Below are 23358 nucleotides of genomic sequence, written 5' to 3' on the forward strand. Positions count from 1 at the left end.
TCTGGTCACAATCGCAGCTGGATTTCGGCCTGACTTTATCAATCTGGATCTCCAAGTGATTGTCATACGCTAACATTGGTCAGTCTCTTGCCAATGTCGCGAATTCCCTGTACTAAGCTCAGGGGAGAGTGGACCCAGCAGAAACCCAGCCTCCAGCACTGAGCACTGATGCGCAGAGGGAAAGAAGATGCAGCCCCTCTGCTCAGAGAGCTATGGGAGGAGCTCTCTGTGTAGGGGTGAGCCTCCGCTGGTGAAATGGGTAATGCCTGAGTGAGAGGCCTTTGACCTCACCTCTCGTTCAACTTCTATTCCAGGGGTTGGGGGCGTGGCTCAGTTGGCAGGGTGCTTGTCTAGATTCTCGAAGCCCTGGGTTCTGTCCTCAGCGCTGCATAGCACCGGGTTATGGTGCACACCTGTAATCTTCGCCCCTGCGAGGTAGAGGCCGGAGGATCAGGGTTCAAGGTGATCTTCAGCTACAGCGTAAGTGGGAGGCCACCCTGGACTGTGTGAAAACCTCTTGAGAAAAGAAGAAAAAGAACAAAACCCTTAACATATCAGCCTCAGAATCTTCTCTCCAAAGGAAAGACTCCTGCCTTGTAAACTCATCTGTGACAAGTGTCAATACAGTGGTCATCTTTACAAAGTAACAGAGCCAAGACATGGCAAAGCCATGCCAGCTCCCCGGGGAAGTGTCACGTAACTGCTTGCTTTCATAGGTTGTAGCGTATTCATGGCTCTTCTTTCTTCCTGAGGTATAATATATGCGCGGAAAAGTCCACAGGTCCACAGTGGACATTTTGATGGAGTTTCTCTGGTTTTTATTTCCGTTTGTAACCACTCCTTATACCAAAGAAAGGCCGTTCTTAAGGTTAGAAAGATCACACAGTGTGGAACCCAAGCCCATTCAGCTTTGAACAGACTGTGAAGGTCAAGCTCTCAAGGTTCAGGTGTGATCTTGGCTGCAGAAATGCATGTCTCTGAGTCCCTGTAATGTGCTGGCATCTTGCAGGGGTGAGCCCCAGTGCCCCTCAACTGAAAGTCCGCCGTGAGTGGTTTGTGATCTTAGGAGTCAAGCTTCAGAAGGAGATCTGGGGTTCACCTGGGGTTTGCTGTGTGTCTTGTTGGCTATATTCACCACCTCAGGAACTGCCTTCATTCTGTCTGTCTGTCTGTCTTCCTCGATGTTGTATCTTTAACATGCAGTGATGAAAGGGGTACATTGTGTTGTAGATTATAATGGCCACCCCCGGAGAAGGCAGCCAATCCAGTGATGAAGGGTCACCGCAGCCAGAGGTGCAGCTGCAGCAACTTGAGCCTCGCGTGGCCCGCAGACGCCTGTCCCAGGCCCGCCACCGAGCCACCCTGGCCGGGCTCTTCAACAACCTGAGGAGGACAGTCTACTCCCAGTCTGACCTCACAGCTTCAAAGGTACGGGGACGGAGGGCTGCGGGAGGCGTTCCTCCACATGGGACTGCAGAGTGAGGAAGGAGCTGGCCTGGCGTGGCCAGCCCTGCTGCCCGTGGGCAGACCGTCGAAGCCGTGCTTCGCTACGAGCTGCAGAGCAGCCTGACCTAAGAGGGGAAATTATGGGTCTGAGGGAGATGTGTGGTTACTGGGTGACTTTGTGTGTCCCGTTTGTGGGCAACAGCCAGCCTCCGACAGACGCTCCAGGACCCTGTACATCTATCTACACACACACACACACACACACACACACACACACACACACACACACACACGTGCGCGCACGCACGCACACACGCACACGGACAACACCAGAAGTGTACACACATGCATGTACTATACCACACACTGCACTCGTGTGCATGCTCAGTGTATCTGCACACATTGTGGGTTGTATGTATTAACCGGTTTGTTCCCCCAGGCCTTAGGGCTCTCCGGGTGCACACTGGTCTTTCCCTACTCTTTTTTTTTTTTTTTTCAATTGATGCTGATGTTTGAGGCAGTCTCCATGGAGCTCAGGCTGGCCTGGAACTTTCCAGAGAACAGGCCAGCCTTGAAGTCACACCCTCCTGCCTTTGCCTCCCCAGTGCTAGGATGGGAGGCGTGCACCACTCAGCTCTTTTTCTTCTCAGCTATCCTTTTAGCTGCTGTTGAACAATACATTAGTTAATTAGCTGGCAGAAACTGAAGAAAGGCCCGGTAGATGGGGTTAGAAGAAATCAAGTCCAGAACGGTAGGAGCATTACAGGAGGCCACAGCAGAGAGTCCTGTATTTCCTCACCCTCTTAACAGAAGCGGGAGGGAGAAGAGGCTTGACCTCCTGTGGTAGAAGACAAGGCCAAAAAGAAGCTGTGTTCCCACTCCAAGCCTGATGCTCTTTCCACGTCTCCCTCTCTGAACTCTTTGTAGTGCGTTCTCTATTCCCAGCTAGTGGGCTTCCTTCCAGGGATGGTACCTTCAGCAGAGCAGCAGCCATGAACTTATAAGGTTTTCTGTTCATAGACTTCCCAGAGGATTCTTATTTGGGGTCGGGGTAGGACGACACAGAAAAGCTCCTGAGTAGGTCCAGGCCTCTGTGGAAATTTTCAAAAGGTGGCACCTGACCATTTTGTATAAAGCTCTGACTGGCACCTGTACTGTTTTCAGCTTCAGGAATCCCACAGAGAGCCCCACCTGTCCTTGGAGAAGGGTGGGGTTCCGGTGAGTTGTGGAGGAAAGCCAAGGTTAGAAACTCGGGATGCAGGTGCGGGAGACAGAGCTTTCCCCAGGCCGGAGCTCTGCTCTCATCCACTGAAGGGCATAGAAACCTAGCGTCCCTTCAGGGACACAGAAGTGTTCACAGACTAGCAGGACAGCCAGACAGAAACGGGCAGCCAGGGCCTTGCTGTAAGCCCGACAGTGTAAGGAGTGCAGCTAAACTTGGAGACAAACCATGTGCACCCCCAAAATTTAGACTTCCTGCTTTAGCAGGTAAGAGCATGGCTCTTGACTAGTCTCAGTGAACGGGAGGCCAGTCACTTTTGGCCTTTGGTTACCACGTCTGTTAAACAAGGGAAGACTAATGGCTTCCTCACAGGTCTCCATGGGCCTTCCGAGACTCACGGGAAGCGATGAGCGGTGCCGTCAGACGTTCATACCATTGTTTCCCAGCAAATTGAGTTATTTATTCCCCACATCTCTGCTCACATCATTCCCACTGTACAGACCAGAAGACTGAGGCTCTGAAAATTTAATTTTCTTTATTGAACGGCACGGTCACAGTGCTTGGGGACCCAGCTGTCCGCTGGGTTTCTTTCTTGGTTACTTGAGGGACGATCTGGGCTTCTGCGTGAAGAAAGTCGCTCTGTGAGAGTGATGCGTGACGAGGTCCTCATAGTTCTCCAAGGCTGCCACAGCGAGACAGCAAACACAGGGTGGGGGTGCCTAACACAGCAGTGAATTGACGGGCTTCTGGAGGCTGGGAATCCAGGGCCAGGCTGCCCCTCCCTCTGACAGCCTCGGGGGAAGCCTTTGTGCCTCCACGAGGTTCTGGGATCTTCCAACAATTCCTGCCGTTCCCTGACTTGTAGTGGCGCCACTCCAGCCACACGTCCGTGTCACCCCGCCTTCCTGTCGTCTTCTCTCTGTGTCCCACTGTTCTGTCTCTGTCCACACTTCTCCTTTCCATAAGGACATCACTCGTATTGAATTGGGGACCAGCCCAAAGGGCTCCATTTTAACACGGTTACCCTATCCCCCAGAGAGAGAGAGAGATAGATAGATAGATAGATAGATAGATAGATAGATAGATGATTGATAGATAGATAGATGATAGATAGATAGATAGATAGATAGATAGATGATAGATAGATAGATAGATAGATAGATAGATAGATAGATAGATAGATAGATGATAGATAGATAGATAGATAGATAGATAGATAGATAGATAGATAGATAGATAGAGTCACTATCATAGCTGCCAGAGGTAGGGACCTCAGCATATCTTTTTCTTTGTGGTGGTGGGGTTTGGGCGTGAGACAATTCAGTCCTGAGAAAGTGGGTCTACTGAAAGCATTCTAAAGGGCAGGAGAGATGGCCCAGCAGGTAAAGGTGCTTGCCATCCAGCCTAGTGACCTGAGCTCGATTCCCGGAACCCACATGGTAGACTGAGGGAAGGACCCCTGAAAGTTGTCCTCTTGCCTCTACATGGGCACCGTGGCACACCCCCATCATAAAAATAAATGTTTAAAAAATAGAGATGAGGGGGCTGGGGAGATGGCTCAGAAATTAAGAGCACTAGCTGCTCTTCTAGAGGACCCAGGTTCAAGTCCCAGCCCACACACAGCAGCTCACAACTGTCTGTAACTCCAATTCCAGGGCTTCTGACATCCTCACACAGACCTCCATGCAGGCAAAACACCAATGAACATAAAATAAAAATAAATTCTATATTAAAAATGGAAATGAAAAAAGTACTCTAGAAAAAAAAATATCAGTGTGTCTGGCTCCCTTGATGCAGCAGGAATGTAGGGAGACGTGTGTCTCGGGTGGTAGAGAGTCTACCTAGCATGTACCATCCCCGGCACATAAACCAGGCGTGGTGGTGCACACTTGTAAGTTCAGCATTCTGGAAGAATCACACGTTTTAGGTCATCCTTGGATACACATATGCTTGAGTTTACACTGAGCCACATGAGACCCGGCCTCCAACAAAGAGAAGAAAAGAATGCAAGGGAAGGGCTGAGGTACAACTGAGCCAAGACAGGCCACTGGCTCTGGACCAGAATGCCAGTATCAGTATCGCAGACTGCTGTAGGCGCTAAAGCAAAACATTGTATCCCGGGAAATGTATAAACCACAGAAACGCATTACTCACAGCCCTGGAGGCTAGACTAAGTTCAAGGTGCCAGCAGATTTAGTGTCTCGCATGTCTGGGTCACATAAAGAGCAATCTAGCCATGTCCTCGTGTGGAAGAGGTGAACACGCTCCCCTGGGCCTCTTTTCTCGGCATAGTAGTCTCATACATTCAGGGTCTGCTCTCAAGTCAATGGCCTCCTCAAAAACACCACCTTTGGGTACCTTTAAATGAGGGTTGGGTTCAACGTGTGTGTCAGGAAGACACAAACATTTAGACCAGAGTAGAGGGAGCATCATCTTGTCCTAAGATCAAGCCAAGATTCTGACCACAGAGTGGCCTTGCATTCCAAGTCCTTTGACAGATAGTACAGCCGTGAGTCCCAGGACAAGGACAGTAGGGTGTTTAGGGAAAATTTCTGAGTTCAAATTCACAGGACATTTGCTATTTTTAGATTACATGAAATATGCTTAGGTCACATAAAGTGTTATTTTATTTCACTCATTTATATTTTTGAAACAGGGTCTCGTGTATCCTAAGCTGGCCTCGAACTCACTATGAGACTCACCTTGAATTCCTGATATCCTCCTGGCTACTTACTGAGTTCTGGGATTATGGGCATATGCCACCGTGCCTAGCTATGTGAAGAATATGAATTTGGCACATAAACATTTTGAGGAAAGGATATTGAGTTGCACATGGTCACAGCTTGAGCATTACGTCTAGTGGGCCTTTGTGCAAGCCTGGGGTTGACGTTCAGCCAGCTGGGCCCCCTTATCACAGCACCCCACCTGCTAGCAGCCCGTGCAGACGTCCATCCCTCCGCAGCCCCAGCAGTGGTTTTCTAAACACAACTTGTTCCCAAATACATTGGTATTTCAACGAGCATCCATCTCTAGAATGCAAACGCATCTCAGTGCCTTCTGTGCATTGGGACAGACCTCCTGTGCATGCCACGGACAGGGCCAAGGATGGGACTTTGCATTGAGGGAGTGTGACCTCAGACTGAGAAGAGGTTTCCTGGGCCCATAAAAGAAAATAGTCCGTGCAGGGAGAGGCTGTCTTTTCAACAATGTCTCTGTCCTCAGTGGCAGGTACTGAATAAGACGAAGATTCATATTCAGGAACTGGAACAAACCCTGGATAATCTGCTGAAGCTCAAAGGCAAGAGACCCCTCCCCAGAGAAGGCGGGCTCGGGTTTCCACTGAAGGCAGAGACTGCTTTACACAACACTGGCGGATTCATGTTAGGAGCAAGTGTATCAGGCACTGGGGTTGGGCCATAACTTGCCCCATCCCTGGGAACTTACAGCCTGACAGCACGGACAAGGGTCCCCGGGCTGTGTGGGTTTGATGAGTTCCCTCACGGGACACTGCTGGAGGCACCTGACCTCCGCCTTAGAGACCAGAGAGGAAGTAAACCAGTACTTGACCTGAGATCTCCCCTCATGTCTTGGAGGAGAAGTGGGAAATGGACTCTGCACTCTCTATACCAGGGAGGGTCAAGGTTTCCCGTGCCCCCTCCATAGGCTCTTCAGACAGGCAGGAGAGACCCAAAGGATCTGGTTTTTCTCTTTATGACTCTTGCCCTCTCCTCCCTGATAGGATCCTTCGACTTGGAGGATGGGAATGCTAGCAGCTTAGAGGAGGTCAAGGAAGAATATGCCAGAATGTACTCTGAGGATGACAGGTGAGGCCTGGCAGGCACCAGGAGGAGGGAGCCTCTTGTCTTTCTCTGGAAGCCTTCAATGCTGAGGTACAGCAGCCTACAGTAAGCAAGGCCATCAGGGCTGCTCATTCTGGGGGGAACTCTGTTCTCCTTTATCTTAATAACATGGTTTGGATTTTCTTCCTAAATGATCTACGCTTATGACAGAAATTAGAAAATTACAGAAAAGCATGAAATGCTGTCATCTCACCTCTCAAAGAAAGGTCATGTTAATTCTGAGGGCTATCCACTCATCTGGTACTTTTAGTTTTCCACACTATTTTAGAGAAATGAGATCATGGAGTTTACCCATGTACCTTGTGTGTGTGTGTGTGTGTGTGTGTGTGTGTGTGTGTGTGTGTGTGTGTGATATTATATATATTAGTTGATATATATCAACTAATAGCTTTATTTATAGGAAAACACCAATCCTGACCTTTTCAAATCTCATGGAAATACAAGCCAAATCAGACTTCTCAGAGCCAGAGCAGCCATGGTGTCTTAGGGGCAAGACGGGTATTACAGGTGTGAAGAGTCACTGCTGGTGTCCCGGTCAGACTTGAGCAGAGGCTGGCTTGAGGACTGTCTTTCTCCTTGTTCCATTGGTGGCTACTTTTCTGTCACGGGACTCGGATCCCAGAGATGACAACTCCGAGGAGGAAGCATTTCTTTTGCTCAGTTGCCGAGTTCAGTCCACGGTTGCTTGGCCTCGTGAGCTTGAACAGGACATCGTGGCAGCAGGAACGTGTGGAAGGGGAGGGCCGTCCACCTCGCGGAAGACAGGGAGCAAAGAGGGGGATAAGAAGGGCCCAGGGACGAGATACCCCCATAGCCCCACCCCAGTGGCCTACTTCCTCTAGCTAGGCCCTACAATCTTATGTTTCCAGGACTCCCAAAATAGTGTCACCAACAGAGACCAAGCCCTTAACACATGAGACTTTTGGGGAGCAGTGGGAGGGGACTTCATATCCAAGCCCTAACAGAAGTCGAGCTTTCCATTTAAGACTCTCATTGCCTGTGCCTTTCATGCATGCTGGGTAGGAATCGGCTCCGCTCTGCATGGCTGTCAAAATATGACGTCGTTCCCTTTCCCACGCACGGAACCCACAGGCTCCAGAGTGGCTCTGACTACATCTTAGACTTGAGGGGCAACCATCAGGCCCCTGTTATCTCCAGGGGCCCCATGGCATCCTGTTGGAGATGGCTCCAGTAGCATGATGGATGTCCAGGTTGGCCTCTGAGGAGACCCAGAGTGCAAGCCGTGTTTACGCATCCCAGAGAGGGCTACAGACTATGGGCTGTTGCAGCCTACCCAAATCTGCTGCCTGAAGGGGCCTTGCTGCTCACGGTTCGTGTTTGTTTGTTTTTTGGTGTGGACATTTAGAACTTTTATTTTCTTCTCTATACTTCTTGCTCTGGTTTCCAAATTTTTATTTTATTTTTAAGTCAAATACCTGAATTTTTTGTTTTGCTTTTATTTTATGTGTATGGGTATGTTGCCTGTGTGTATGTCTGTGCGTCATGTGCCTGCAGTGTGCCTGGAGACTGGGGGCTCGATCCCCAGGACTGGAGTTACAGATGGTTATGAGCAGCCACGTGGGTGCTGAGAATGGAACCTGGGTCCTTTGGAAGAGCAGCCAGTGCTCTTAACCACGGAGCCATCGCTCCAGTCCTGTTTTCCAAATTCTTAAACAATGGATGTATATTATACCCTATGGGAAATAATTATTAAATGTATATTATTGGCTTGCCGGGCGGTGGTGGCACACGCCTTTAATCCCAGCACTCGGGAGGCAGAGGCAGGAGGATCTCTGTGAGTTCGAGGCCGGTCTGGGCTACCAAGTGAGTTCAAGGAAAGGCGCAAAGCTACACAGAGAAACTCTGTCTCGAAAAACCAATATATATATATATATATATATATATATATAGATAGATAGATAGATAGATAGATAGATAGATAATATTTTTATTGGCTAAACTAGTATTTAATATTAATTAAATTAACAATGTAATGTTAAATATTAGCTATATTATAGCCTAGTGGGAAAATTTATTAAAAATCAAGTTAGACCTTGTGAAGACCTTAAAAACATGTCAAGAAGAAAGAAAATCCCCTCCAGTCTCCCTCCATACAGGCTCTGTCACGTTCCTGTTCACAGAGGATTGAGATAAACTCCTGAGTTTTCCTCTGTAGCCTGTGGCTGTGGTAAATTGACTGAATTTCAAATGATGCACCCCCATCTTGTATTCCCAAGGGCTACTTGGTTAGTATCTACACAGTTGGATTATACAGTTAGTACAACCGTGTCACGAATTACTGTGTCTGTGTTCACTGACCGTTTGCCTAGCACTCTCTTGATTCTGTACTCTCCCCCAGCATACTCGTGAACGGTTTTCCTCAGAACGTTTCCCCGCCATGGTGCCTCACTGAGGCTCTTGGGAAGGATGCTGAGGAAGGAGGACCTGATGAAGAGAGAGAGGAGGAGGGGAAACAGGAAGAGGAGGAGGAAGAGGAAGAGGAGAAAAAAGTGGATCTCTCACAGTCCTCTGACAGTCTGTTGCCAGACCTCCTGGAATTTGAACGGTGTGCACAATGGGGTGGGATGGTTTACTCGCACAGGGAGATCCTGTGGGGAAGGGGGCAGATACTCCGACTGGCCTGTGTGGTGGCCTCCAAGCATGCGTGGTTCAGACCAGGTCCCAAGTCACCAAACTACAGCATCTCCATGTCCCCGATGGAGACCAGCTAAGGGGCTTTGCAAACACTGTTAAAGTTACATGCATGTAGCAGATCCACTGTTCTTATTGAGAATGGGTGTTTATTGAGGTCCCTGAGGAAAGGGGGTTGCTGATGGTAATTCCTAGTGTTCACCCCTCCTTCTACCACATACACACCTCAGAAGTCTACTTCTGGAGGTAGAGAACCCGGCCACATCCGCACCTATAGAGAGATAGTGACTGACTTACTCAAACACCTCCTTCACAGACTTAAGTCCCTCCAGCAGCCATGTTGGCTTCCAGAGGTGTGAACTGGAGACAGGGAGGTTCACTCCATAACTGAGTCTGTCAAGCCCAAAATTGAAGGAGTGTAGCAGACCAGCTACTTCATAGCCTCAGAATGTTCCATAGTGAGGGGAGTCAACTCAGCCATGTCTTCCACAGGCAGAGAGCTTTAGGAGCAGAAGAAATGGGAGAGACATAAATCGGTGTCCTCCGTGGCCCTCAAGATGACTTCTGCATTCCTGGGGCCCGGGGAAGGCAGAGACAAAACTATGCTGTCGGTAAACCAAGGAATGGTAGCCATGAGCTGTGGCCTGATCATAAGGAGCCGGCTACAGGTCTGAGGGACACACCTCTTCTGTTCCAGGTACCTCAACTTTTACAAGCAGACGATGGATCTCCTGACCATGAACAGCATCATCTCCCCCCAGGAAGTGACACTCCCCATTGTCTCCGCGGCCATTTCCCACCTGTGGCAGACCCTCTCTGAGGAGAAGAAGGCCTGTCTCCTGCAGGTGTGGGAGCAGCAGAACAGCAGCTTCTCGGACCTCACAGAGGCCTGTCTAGAACTGGCCTGTGTGGAGGGCAGCGTGAAGGACAGCGGGGTGGACAGCCAAGGGGCCAGCTGCTCACTGGAATCTACTCCAGAAGAGGTGATTAGACCTGGGGGCGGGGGCGGTCCTTTGCCTCGACTTTCTTAATGCCCCTCAATGGGTGACTCACGGGAGGGCTTTGTGTGTGTGAGGACAGTGAGCGGCCTGCCATCTGTGGACTAATTACATGCGGTTAGCTGGGGGCTCTCTATCTGTGGGTAGGAACATAAAGTTGATAGACACAGGAGCACAGGCCCTTCCATGGCCCCTTTCCAGATTGTCTCTAAAGTGACAACAGGGATGTCGTCAGGGAAGACACCAGAAAACTAACTGGATGGCCAAAGTCTCAAAGGCGTGTGTTCCGGGGGCAAATTGAGGAAGACTGTCGAGCAGGTGCTCGCCCTCTGGGAAAGAATGGCATATGCTGGGTAGGAGTGAGAGCCCCTGGCAGACCCGCCAGCACCCACCCAATCAGGGCCAGCGAACCCCTCTGGTCCCCTCAGGGTGGCTGCCAGTGTACGTGGGTGTCGGAGAAAAGGAAGCAGGTCCAGTCACACCCTTAATTCAAGCATTTCCCCTGCAGTGTTTGGAGCCTTCTTACGCCAATTAAGTATTAAGACTTCTAATCTGTGATTCAAATTTACCTCGGCACCCTGTGTTTTTATTGGCTAAGTCTCCCAATCGGAAGTCTAAATCACATTTGTTTGAACACTTAACACTCTGCTTGAATCCAAATTCAGAAGAAGCAGGACCAAAAGCTTATAAACAGTAAGATTCTACGTTGGAAGTGCATTCCCATATTATTAATCATTGTAGATTTTGTCTTATAACACAGTGAAGGAATGCCGGCAGAGAAATAGGTCAGTGTGTCAGCAGTGAGTGTCTCTGGCAGCAGAGTTACTCAGGGATTCTTAGTTCACCTCTTCCTGGTTCAGCACTCCCACGACGTTCATGAAGTTCTTTTATGAAGCAGACAAGCTTTAATACCGTCAAAGTATTTGAGTCTCACATACATACATACATACATACATAATACATACATACATACATACATACGTACGTACGTACATGCATATGTAATTCTTGCAGCAGCTCTACAGCCGCACTGTTAGCATTGGGAAATTAACAACAAACGAATTTGTTGGCTCATGGTTCTGGGGGCTGAGAAAGCCACACTTCCTGTGCTGACCTCTGGCTAGGTCCTTCTTGCTATGTCTTCTCATTAGAGGGGAGGGGAGGAGGAGGAAGGAGGGAGACTTTTACTATTTTATTCTTAATTATGAAAGTGTGTGTGTGTGTGTGTGTGTGTGTGTGTGTGTGTGTGTGTGCGCGCACATGAGTACAGGTGTCTACAGAGTTGAAAAGATGTCAGATCCCCTGGAGCTGGACTTAGAGGCTGTTGTGAACTGCCTAGTGTAGGTTCCAGGAACCGAACTTGGGTCCTTTGCAAGAGCCCTGTGTGCTCTTAGCCGCTGAGCCAACTCTCCAGCCCTTAAAGCCCAAGATAAGAGATTAAAGAGTTTGGGAATGGACAGATGTTGGACTGTAGCAGTTGTGACTTGTTTTATAAGAGAGAGTTTGAGAGAAGTACCTGCTGATCTTGCCAGTAAATGACCGGCCTTAGAAGCCAGTCACCCCCAGCCTTCCCTTGTACTTAGCTACCCCGGATGAGATAGGGGTTGTGTGCTGTAGACTTGAATAGATCTCCACCTGGGGAGGTTTGGATGGTTTGGATGGGCCTTTCCTGGCTGTAAATTGAGGCTTGGTTTTGGCCATTGCCTCTCATGTGTGAGTTGCTGCCATTTTTAGAAGGGAGAGGGTAACAGCCCGCAGCTTTCTCCTCCCTCAGTCACTCCCTAAGAAGACCACTGAGCAGAAACTCTGAGTTTGGGGCTAGGTGTGACACGTGTGTGTGCTTCGGATGTACAGGTCGCTAAGAAAGAGCCTGTGTGCTGCTCTTGGCCCGGCAGCCCCAGGCGTGCAGCGGACGGCAGCGACAGTTCTGACACAGGCGATGGTGTTCTTGCTTTCAGGTCCTCTTTGAAGATGCTTTCGACGTGGCCAGTTTCCTGGACAAGAGTGAGGCTCAGCATATGTCTAACATCAGGTGAGGAAGGTGATATCGGAAGGTATGTATGTGGGTATGAGAGTACATCTGGGTGAGTGTGTGGTGTGCGTATATGAAGTTCTGTGAGTGTGCATATAGGTGTGAGACTGTATTGAGAGTGTGTGTGTGTGTATGTGTGTGTGTGTGTGTGTGTGTGTGTGCATGCCTGCCTCATTCCTGAGATGTTTGCTGCTACTCTTCTGCATCCCACAGATAGACACATAACCACCAGAGGAGAAAACTCATCCTCCCTGGCCCGAGGCTGACACACACCCAGTTATCTGCTCTAGGTTCTGAGAGCATGCGTCTTACTTGCCTGCTTTCCCCATGTGTCTTGGTCCAGCTTGTGTCTGCTCTGGGCAGTCACAGCCTTACTACTGGTCCATCCTTACACAACATACTTTAGAAACAACTGACACTTATTGCTCAAGGTTCTGGAGGCTGAACTTCTAGGTCAAGGCAGAGACAAAGTTTGGAGGAGGCCAGTTCCCTGTAGATACCACCTTCTCTGTGTAAACTGCTCTCTGTAGGTCCTCTTTTATAAGAGTCCTGATCCCCTCCCATCATTCTGCAGGTTAGGTATCAGAATATAAGTCTAAGGGAAAATGCTGACCTTTGGTCTATGAGGCAGGCAGTGGCACAGAGAACCTGGGCCAACTTAGGAATAAGCTTTGAGTTGAAGGGATCTCTAAGTTGTACAAAGAGGGGGCACCGGTGGAAACAGAGGAAGGAGGAGCAGAGGAAAGGGTGTCTGTACCACTGTGAGAAGATGTGAAATGGGATCTGGAAAGATTTAAAGCAAGAAGCATCTTGGGGGACTTTTTTTTCCCAGAGTGACACAGTCCAGAATGGAAGCTCTGCGGCTGCTGTTTGAGAGGCTGTGGTCTTGACTGGTGTCATGGCTAAAAATATGCCTGGCATGTAAGATTTTTGCCATGGGACTAAGGGTCAGCCACATCCCTATGATCAGAGTGAACGGTCTTCCCAGTGGCAGCCTGGGCTTCGAGGAGTCCTGGAAGCCATGGTCTGGGTGGCTTCAAGCAGAGCTTTAGGCTGCCTGGACACCCACCTTAGTTCCTCTGTTCCGTCTCCCTCACCCAGGTCTCACCAAGCTTGGGGATTTCGAGGAAGCTATGAAATGTGAGCTTTTCCAAACCACCTATGTGTGGAGGAGCATTTTGTAGCAAATGGCTAGAACCTGACATTCCTACTCCTGCACTGGGTTTAGGTTGTAAAAACAAATTTGTCACAAAGTGGCCGGCGTATACTTGTCAAGTGGTGTTAGGAAGTCCTCATTCCACTGAAAAGCCAAAACAAACAAACAAACCAACCAAACAAAAACATACCTATTTAAAATGTCTTTTCCTGCCTTCCATAGAAAAGGATTCCTGGGCTAACTGCAACACCCTTCCAGGAAGAAGTGAGGCAGGTCTGTCTGTCCTATGATACTCACAGCCTCTATACTACCAGGCACCAATTGCACAGGGCTGCCCCTAAAGATAGAGAGGAAGAAGCCCACTAAATAGAACTACTGTTTGCTCAAAGCTGGGTACCATGGGAAAAATACTGAATGGGGACCACTCCCTGGCTGAACTCACACTATGAACACTCTGAGTCGCCTCAGATGGACCCAGAGCCATGAGCTCTGCTGCAGGAGACTGACTGAGAGCAAGAAGGGCTCTCAGCCCTTCACTCAGTAGGTCACAGCTTAGAACACTGTGTTAAGACACACGCAGCAGGCTTGCCACAGTCACTTTCTGGGCCTGCCAGATACGGCATTCCAGTGAGGTGGTACATACACACCTGGACTGCTCAAGAATTCAACTGGGTGCTTAAAGTTGGTACAGTGAGCCAGTTTTCAGGGCATGGATGAAAGGATTCTAAATGGTTTCTGTTTCTTCTGCTGTCAGCTCTGTGTTTGCCAACTACAACCCAGAAAATCCAGAGGAGAAATTTCAGCTCTACATCCAGATCATTGAGTTTTTTAAAGGCCTCTGCTGTGTTAACACTCCACTGAACCAGGTAAGGTAGAGTGGGGACAGCAAGACCTCTGCACGGTGCCTTTAAGACAGAAAAAAAAAAATGAGGTCTTTTAGCAGGGAGGGCACTCTAGCCCACCCTGACTCCAACCACCTCAGGGGACTTTCAGGCTCTCTGTTTTGCTCCAGGGTTATTCAGCTTCAGTCCAGTGTCTCCTGTAGAGTGTGGAGGATACCAGGGAACTGAAGGAGAGGCAGAGGGATGTCCTCCAGGACAGATCTGTAGTTTTTTATTTTACTCTTTGCTCTTTGGGGGCCCACCACCCAGCTCCCAAATAATCACACAGAGGCTTATTCTTACTTACGAATTCCTAGCCTTAGCTTGGCTTGTTTCTAGCCAGTTTTTCTTAAATTATCCCATCTACCTTTTGCTTCTTGGCTTTTACCTTTCTTTATTTTATATACCTTTCCTTACTTCTTACTCTGTGGCTTGCTGTGTAGCTGGGTGGCTGGAGTCCTGATGTCCTCCTCTTTCTCTGACTCCTTGATCTTCTCTTCCCAGATTTCTCCTCTTATATATTCTCTCTGCCTGCCAGCCCTGCCTATCCTTTCTCATGCCTCAATACTGGCCATTCAGCTCTTTATTAGACCAATCAGGTGTTTTAGACAGGCAAAGCAACACAGTTTCATAGAGTTAAACAAATGCAGCATAAAAGAATGCAACACATCTTTGCATCACCAGATGTTCTACCACATAAACAAATGTAACACATCTTCAACTAATACTCCACAACACAGATCTGCACAGGAGTCCTGTGAAGCAGGGCCAGCTCCCAGGGGCTGGCTCCTAGCAGTCACCCGTAAGTACTGTGCAAGCTATTGTAGTCTTCTGTGACTGCGGTAGTATTTGGGATCTTTTGAAGGCTAACTTCTCTCCCGAAAGCTGACATTAGAGCTGATGGTGACATAATTCACGCACAGCCATGACTTTTCTTGGCTAAACAAAGAAGACAGAGCTGTCTGTTTAAAACAGTACTATGGCGCTGGCAAACATTTGTGACGAGGGCACTGTTTCCATACACAGAGCTGTCTGTACTCTGGCCTGTTTCTCCCTGGCTCCTCACTTCTCCCTGCCCACGCCACTTTCAACCCCACAGGGTCAGTAGCTGTCCCTGAAGTCCACTCTGTTTCCCACCAATCCTTGCATGCCTGTCCCAGAGCAGCTGCCCCACTCTGTTGGATGTAGTTAAATCAGTACCTTTTGCCAAGAGTTTAAAAACAGATTCAACCTCCGTGGCAGAAACAAAGAACAGAAATTAGGAGTCTACACTAGGCAGAGTGCTTGAACTTTACCCCTCCCAGGGATCACCCTGGGGTTCCATTAGCCATTCAGAATTCTGGTACCTCATGGTCCTTGTTCGGCGTAATGAGGATGGGACCTTAGAAGTCGTGTTTTGAAAGAGGTGGTGCAGGAAGACTTGGGGGTAGACCGGTGTGCAAAGGGAAATTTCATTCTCTTCCAAGTGGCACCTCCAGCTCTCTGCTGGCCCTGTCACCTTCATGGGAGGGTGTGAATGAAGCTCTGTGGGCATTCCACTGCATTCTCTAAACAGTGACTTGAAACAGTCAGATTCACACCATAGTTCTGGTGGCCAGAAGTCTGAATTAAAGCGTTTAGCAGGGCTAGGCTGCTTCTGGAAGCTCTGGTGAAGAATCCTCTTGTGCCTTGCTCCAACTTCTGATGGTTCTGACAGTCCTCGGCTTCTCCGGAGCTGGGGTAGGGGTGGGGGTTGGCAGAGCTCGAATCCCACATCTAGGTATCACCCTTGGGAGCAGGGCCTACTCTCGTTAGATGGTTGGCCGGTATTAGGATCCATAAGGATCAACCCTGATCTGCAGGGCTACCAAATAGCAGGGGTCACTTTCTGCTTGACAGAGAAAAGGAAATTAAAAAAAAAAAAAAAACCCTGGAATTAATTTTAAGGGAAAAGACAATAGGAAGTCCTGAGAGTGTGCCTGGCATCTTTGAAAAGAATGAAAAGCCTTTGCTAAACACTATATTCTAAACTAAATACTAAACACTTAGCAGTCTTCCTTTTTTCTTAAGTGTTTTTTCATAATAGGTGCCATATCTACGTAGTATGAAATTCAAAACTTATCCAAAGATATTCAATTAAATCTTAGTCTCTCTCCTGCCACTGCCCTTGCTCACTATCCCGTGCTTTTCCCCAGAGGCAATTGCCATGACCAGTTTCCTGCACATCCATTCCAAGGCAGTCTATGGATATTTATGTGTTCTTTCAAACACAATGGCTGCCTACTATGCACAGGGCCTTGCCCTTGGCTCTTTTCCTAATAGTCTGTACCATAGATAAAGGCCCCATCACATTCCTTTCTTTAAAGCCAGCTGCATGGTCCATTGGTGGGTGCATCACGGTGTAGGTCACCAGATGACTCTGTAGATGGGTATTTAGGTAAAGCTTTAAGGGTTTCCCTCTCTTATGGGTGCCTGGAAATTCCACGCATGGGGCAAAAGCCCATTTTTCTCTGTCCTTCCTGGAAGTCAGAGGATGCTGTGGTAAACTAAATGGAACTGACCATGCCCCCTACCTGGCCTGAAGCTGCAGGTGGAAAGTGGTAGACTGGAGAACTGAGCCCACCCGGGATGCTGGGACCTTCTTATCTGCCTGGATATGGGTTGATCCTAATTTTCAGCCTCTCGTTCACAGGAACCAGATCCTGCCGTCGATGATGAAATGATGTTGCTCAAGTGCCTGGAGACCTTTGATGACGATGACCTGTAAAGCGGAAGGGCTGGGAAGGAGAGGGCTGAAGGAGGGGGTGGTTTTCAAGTTTGATTGCTGGTAGCTAGGTTACACCACCTTGCCTTCCAAGCCTCTTTGAGAAAGGCTGTTTCCAGAAGCCTTTTTGATGTTCTTCGTTTCTGGTTATTATAAAATGTTAAGAGAAGCATAACAAAAGTTGATCTTCTGGGCTTATTGACTATAAGGGGCTAGTCTGCTGCAGGACACACACCCACTGTGTCCCTGCTCAGGGGTGGAGGGGGAGATGTCATGTGTAGCCAAGGCCCAGGCCATGAGCTTTTCAAGAAGGCTATAAGCAAGATCTATCCCTGTGGGTGATGCAATACCAAGTCCTCTCGGCATGTTTTGGGCTCAGGACGTTGCTGTGGTGGGTTTTCCAGAGTTCTGAAGCCCAGTTGTTCATCTTATATGCTCTAGCAACCTGGGGGACAGTGCCTAGCTCAACCTTGTATTTCAGGGCCACAGAGCATAGCCAGTACATCTGCTGCTCCTGCTTTAGACCACGGGCTGGTTGCTGCAAAGACAGCCAGTGTTATAAGCACTTTGGGGTGAGGTTCCTGGACACAGTGTGGGTATCCCTGGGCTTCCACACTGGAAGTGAGAGGGAATTTTGTGTCAACCTGACCAGGCTATGGTCTATATTTGGTTGTATATCATTCTAGATGTTTCTATGAATTTATTTATTTTTATTTTTTTTTATTTATTTATTTATTTTTTTTTTTGGTTTTTCGAGACAGGGTTTCTCTGTGTAGCTTTGCGCCTCTCCTGGAACTCACTTGGTAGCCCAGGCTGGCCTCGAACTCACAGAGATCCGCCTGGCTCTGCCTCCCGAGTGCTGGGATTAAAGGCGTGCGCCACCACCGCCCGGCGAATTTATTTTTTTATGAGACTGCCATTTGAATCAGTAGACTTTGAGTATGGCCAATCATGCTCTATAATGCATTCAATTAAAGGCCTTAATAACCAAGGGCTGGCCTCTTGAAAGGAAGGAGGACCTCCATGGCAGCTCTTCCTCACTAGCAGCCCCCACAATGAATGTAGGATTTGTACCTCCGTGGTTGCATGAACCCACTGGTGAAAGTGAATCTCTCTCCCCTGTATGTGTAAAAACATGCATGTCCAGTAGGTTCTATCTCTCTGGCATGCTTGACTAATAGACTTGGTATGCAGAGAGGAAAGGCTTGCCTGGCTCTTTACAGTTTGTAAGTTCCAATGACCATAGCTCCCTCCACTGAGGGCCTCCCAAGCACTTTCCGGTCCATCTCCTCCGTCTCCTAAGATCCTAGGATGCCTCCAGATCTCTGGATTTCAATAGAGCTTTTGACGAGCTCCACTGGGGGTGTACAAGGATTAGAGCTTTACCTGATACTTCACAGCTTCCAAATGATCAAACTAAAGAGGCAGATGCGGGTGAGGGCAGCTGTCCAGACCACTAGGCAGCCAGGGTCTTTGCACTCATTGGTGGTCTGAATCATGTTGGAAATGAAAGGGGAGGCACTTAGCTACCTCCAGTCACTCAGCAAGTCCAGAATAGGCCAGCATGTAGAAAAGAAGACATGAATCTCCCCAGAGGAACCAGCCTCCTGTGTCCCTAAGCAACATGCACCAGTCTGGCCAGCCCCTCCCTCATTGTTCTAGGCCCTGCCTTCATCCCCTTTCATCCAAAGCTGTGACTTCCTGGAACAGAATGTGCCAGAAGCACAGTAAAATTTAACGGGATGTTGGGCTATACCTCGTCCTCAGAGCCATGTGCTAGAATGTCACCCCCACTGTCATCAACCCCAGCGTCCTTCTGTAACCTGCCCTCTCTCATGGGCCCTGCTGGATGTTACATAACTAGGGCCGATTCACTGTGTCTCGTGATGCTTCTTCCCTGCAGCAGACCTTTTTCACATCAGTCAGGACTCTTCTAATGGTGACCTTTCAGTAGGGTCATTGTGGGGTGGGGAGGCACGGCATAAGGGGAGAGAGGTTAATCTAAGGATTGGTCATGTGGCTGTGGGCTGTGGGATCTCCTGGTCTGAAAGTCTTAGCCATCAGGCCAGAGTTCATACTGAACTCTCCAGGCAAAATTTCTTATTCTCCAAACTCCATTCTACACTATGGCTTTCTGTTGCTGGATCCTGATGGCTCCCTCAGGGGAGGGGGTAAGAAGGTGCAGAGTCAGTTGAAAGCAAACAACAAACTTGTTTATTTAATAAGTGGAAGGTCTTACCTACTCTCCTCCCAGCACCCAAGCTGTGTCCCAATCTGGTGGCATTTCATGGTCATCCCTCACTGGCTGGGCATGATCAGGACCTCTGACAGTGACCAGGAACTCTGACAGTGCTGTCAGGCCCTTAGGCAGACTCCAGGTTGGCTCATAGCGAAGTACATTATGTGCATGCCTTGGCAACTGGTTTGAGCCAATTTCATCAACCCTATGGGCCTGTCTTACTACAGCTTTCAACTAAGTAGATGCACCCCACCCACATTTTCAAGGGCAGTCTCTTAAGGTAGACTGGTTGTAGGTGTCAGCCACATCTATTATGTACCTTCATGGGATTCCTCTAAGTGTTTGGTTGGATGGCTGTGTACTGTAGACAGGCCAGGTTGATGGATAAAGCCAACAGTCAGGAGTATCCTGGGGGATTTCTGTTGTTTTTGTTGTTATAATGGTTCTCACGGGAGATGGGGCATCTGTTCCTACCTCTGTTTGGTAGGAGCATCAGCAGTGGATTTGGCTGAACCTACAAAACTAATTAAGAAGAGAATATCATATTGCCTTACCACGAAGTATGTTTTTGATTGAAGACAAACTAAAAAAATCTTTTCTACTAAAGAATTAGGATATTGTAGGAGTATGAAAGCAGCCATTAGAGCCCACAACACTGGCCACACATACCACTCTGGGTCCCAGATTTATACTATAGGTTGCAACTTTCTTATAGAGTCATGGGGGAATCACATAACTTGAATGTGGGAGAGGTCTCTCTCTCTCTCTCTCTCTCTCTCTCTCTCTCTCTCTCTCTCTCTCACACACACACACACACACACACACACACACACACACACACACACACACGGCAATAGGGGCATGGCTCAGCAGTTGGGAGCATTTGTTGCTCTTGCAGAGGACCCAGGTGTGGTTCACAGCATCTACATGGTGGCTCACAATCATCCTAACTCCAGTTCCAGGGGGTCCAATGCCCTCTTCTGAACTCCAAGGGCACCAGGCACACATGTGGTACGTGCACAGACATGCTGGTGAACAGTGAAACACACATAAAATAGATCAATCTATACAAAATTTGGAAACAGTAAAAGGTCTCTGCACAGGCAATGATCAAAAGTTAATTTGACGTCCATGCATAAGGAAGCTGAAGTGCTTCTGGCAGTGTCCGACCACATTGCATCATGTGGCTTCACTGTGGTTTTTCTTCTGAGCACACTAAGTGTACACTTTGCCCTGCACATGCCATCAAGTCAAGCAACACCAACACACACTGCCAAAAACACTTCTGTTCAGATTTGAGACGGTAATGTTACAAATTGCTTTGTTTGCACTGTGCATACATTTTCTGCTCTTATTAGAAATATAGTATTTAATTACAGAAAACAAGTACTTTTAATATCTTTCTGTTGTCCATCAATCTATAAGTATCACATTAGTATGTCTTTGAATTGTGTTGAACTAGAATATTTGAATTTAAAAATTGGTACTTGCCAGGTATGGTGGCACACCCCTTTAATCCCAGCACTTGGGAGGCAGAGGCAGGAAGACTTCTGTGAATTCCAGGCCAACCTGATCTACATAGAGAGTTCCAGGACAGCCAAAGCTACATAATTGAGATCCTGTCTCAAATAAATAAATAAAAATAAGAATTGCTACATGAGTTGCTGACTTTGGGTTTTATAAAAACAAACAAACAAATAAACAAAAAACAGTTACATAGATTTTGGCTTAGGACTAGAACAGAATTTTCAACAATTTCAGAAATGGCCTTGAATACACTTCTGCCATTTTTACTGTACTTATACAGAGTGACATTCTCAACACTGAGATTATAAAATCAAAATATTATTCAACTCTAAAAAATACTGAAGACACTACATTCTACAGTTTTGACTATTCATGCAGAATTCAATTTTTTATGTAAAATAAGCAGACCCATCTCATTAGTATGCAAATTAGCTTTCATCTTTAATAATAATAAAGTTATATGTATAGCAAAGAATTGTTTTTTGTTTTTGTTTTTATTTTTTATTTTTTGTTTTTTCGAGACAGGGCTTCTCTGTGTAGTTTTGGTGTCTGTCCTGGATCTTGCTCTGTAGCCCAGGCTGGCCTCAAACTCACAGAGATCCACCTGGCTCTGCCTCCTGAGTGCTGGGATTAAAGGCGTGCGCCACCACCGCCCGGCAAAGAATTGTTTTGAAATAAAATTTTCAATGGTTTATTAAAAGTAAATGTTTGATTTGTGTATCATTGTCTCTGAAAATATCCTAGGCAAAAACAAACAGACAGACAGACAGACAGATAGATAAAAGGTTCAAGAAGTCTTGCCCTAGATCTTGCCCTAGAGTGGTAATGATGAAGGCACAAGAGAGAATGTGATGGACCAGGGAGGCTGGAGGCTGGAAGCACCACTGGACCTGAAGATGTCTGCAGATTTCGACAGTGACCTTGGTCACAACAACCACGAACACCACAGATGAGTAGTTTCAAAGCACAGATGGTGTGTGACAGGAGGTGACTGGGCTGGTGACGGCACCAAGAGCTGAGGCCACCTCTAGTTGGACTAACTGCCTTTCTGGTGCAGGTTTCACCACCTGCTGTCTCTCACCTACTAGCAGCCAAGGGAGAAACACTCCTCCAATCTTGACTCTGACCGAGTCTTTACAGAACAATACCTTGATGAACTGTCCCTCCTGTATATGCTCCTTACCGAATTTCCTTGTCCCTGGAGCCCTGAATCCCAGTAGCTGAGGGAGGACCAGGGTGTTTTCCAATAGAGGAACTCAACAGTCCACTCCCATATTTTCCTGCACCGGCTTCCTGATGACTGTGTTTTGAAGACACGCGTGGAAAACCAAGGCTGGCTGGCTATTTGGTGAAAACACATGGAAGTCTTAGAAAGAAATGGAATGGTATGATTGGACAGACCTTGAATGGCTACAGAGACAGAAAGAGAAGGGCGGGAGGGTGTATCTGCTCTTCACTGGCTTGAGAAGCATCCTGGGCTCCCTCCAAGCAGCTAAGCCAGGCTCCTAGGTTTGCCACGTATTTATTAAAGCATGATACAGGGCGCAGATCCTATTACTTCAAGCCTACCTTGTGACACTGCTCACAACAGAAGAGGGTAATAACATATATGTAGAGAGAGAGAGATGCTGGTATAAAGTAGTAAAAGAAAATTTAGTGATACAAGAGGGGGGTCTTGCTGCAGGAACACAATGAGTGGGAACAAGGGAATGGGCTCTGTAGCCCAGAGGAGGGGCCCAGCTTGGGAGAGCCCAGGGTTCTTTCTGGGGGACACCTGAGGTGAAGAGATGATATTTGCACAGGTCCTCTTCTACTGGGTCCTTTAGGGATTGCTCAGGGATTGGTGGAGAATTTGGGCGTTGCAGGGGACAGAAGTGGGGAAGGGAGACTTGAATTGACTTGGGAAGCAATTTAGGGCCCACATGTGAAGTTCAGGGTCATGAACCTAAGACCACAGCCCAAGACCAAGGATACTCAGTTGCGTGTTCTTCCCAGTGACAATGTGAGTCACAAAGAGCCTGTGAAGACTGGATCCGCTCAATAAAGAAGTTTGGCCAAGAGCCTGTGGTGAGCAGGGAGCAGACCAAGAACATTAGGAACGCAAGATGGCAGGCTCAGAGGTTAAAAGCACCGGTTGCTCTTCCAGAGGTCCTGAGTTCAATTCCCAGCAACCACATGGTGTCTCACAACCATCTATAATGAGATCTGGTGCCCTCTTCTGGCCAGTAGGCATACATTCAGACAGAACACTGTATACATAATACATATACATAATAAATAAATCTTGTTTTAAAATGCAAGATGGAGATGATTAAGTGAATTAAGGTAGTCTCAGAAAGATGTTTTCCCTCATACGTTGCTCTTAGATTTTATGTAGATACATAACATTACTTACACACACACACACACACACACACACACACACACACACACACAGCAGCAGCAGCAGCAGCAGCAGCAGCAGCAGCAGCAGCATGAAATCTGAAAGCACATTTGTCTAGAAGAACAAAGGCAACTAAAAGGAGAGGAGGGGGTGAGAGAAGCTGTGAGGGAGAATGTGCTCAGCATCCAAGGTGTACTTGTGATGTGTCCAAAGTCTGGA

At 47.9% G+C, this 23358-nt stretch overlaps 1 protein-coding gene across 2 annotated transcripts; it reads left to right on the top strand.

The window, feature by feature from the left end:
* Nucleotides 1–1236: 1236 nt before the first annotated feature.
* On the top strand, nucleotides 1237–16993 carry Stra8 (stimulated by retinoic acid 8). 2 transcript variants are annotated; one of them, XM_052719134.1, is made up of 8 exons: nucleotides 1237–1428; nucleotides 5891–5966; nucleotides 6408–6492; nucleotides 8888–9094; nucleotides 9878–10163; nucleotides 12137–12210; nucleotides 14121–14232; nucleotides 16919–16993. In XM_052719134.1, the coding sequence occupies exons 1-8, from the start codon at nucleotides 1237–1239 to the stop codon at nucleotides 16991–16993; spliced, it is 1107 nt and encodes a 368-aa protein (XP_052575094.1). The 2 variants fall into 2 exon arrangements, with proteins under 2 accessions (XP_052575094.1, XP_052575095.1); XM_052719135.1 differs by having other exon boundaries at nucleotides 1237–1365.
* Nucleotides 16994–23358: the final 6365 nt, after the last annotated feature.

Source organism: Peromyscus californicus, unplaced genomic scaffold, assembly GCF_007827085.1.
Source record: "Peromyscus californicus insignis strain IS unplaced genomic scaffold, ASM782708v3 Scaffold_6__1_contigs__length_162567912, whole genome shotgun sequence".
NCBI lineage: Eukaryota > Metazoa > Chordata > Mammalia > Rodentia > Cricetidae > Peromyscus > Peromyscus californicus.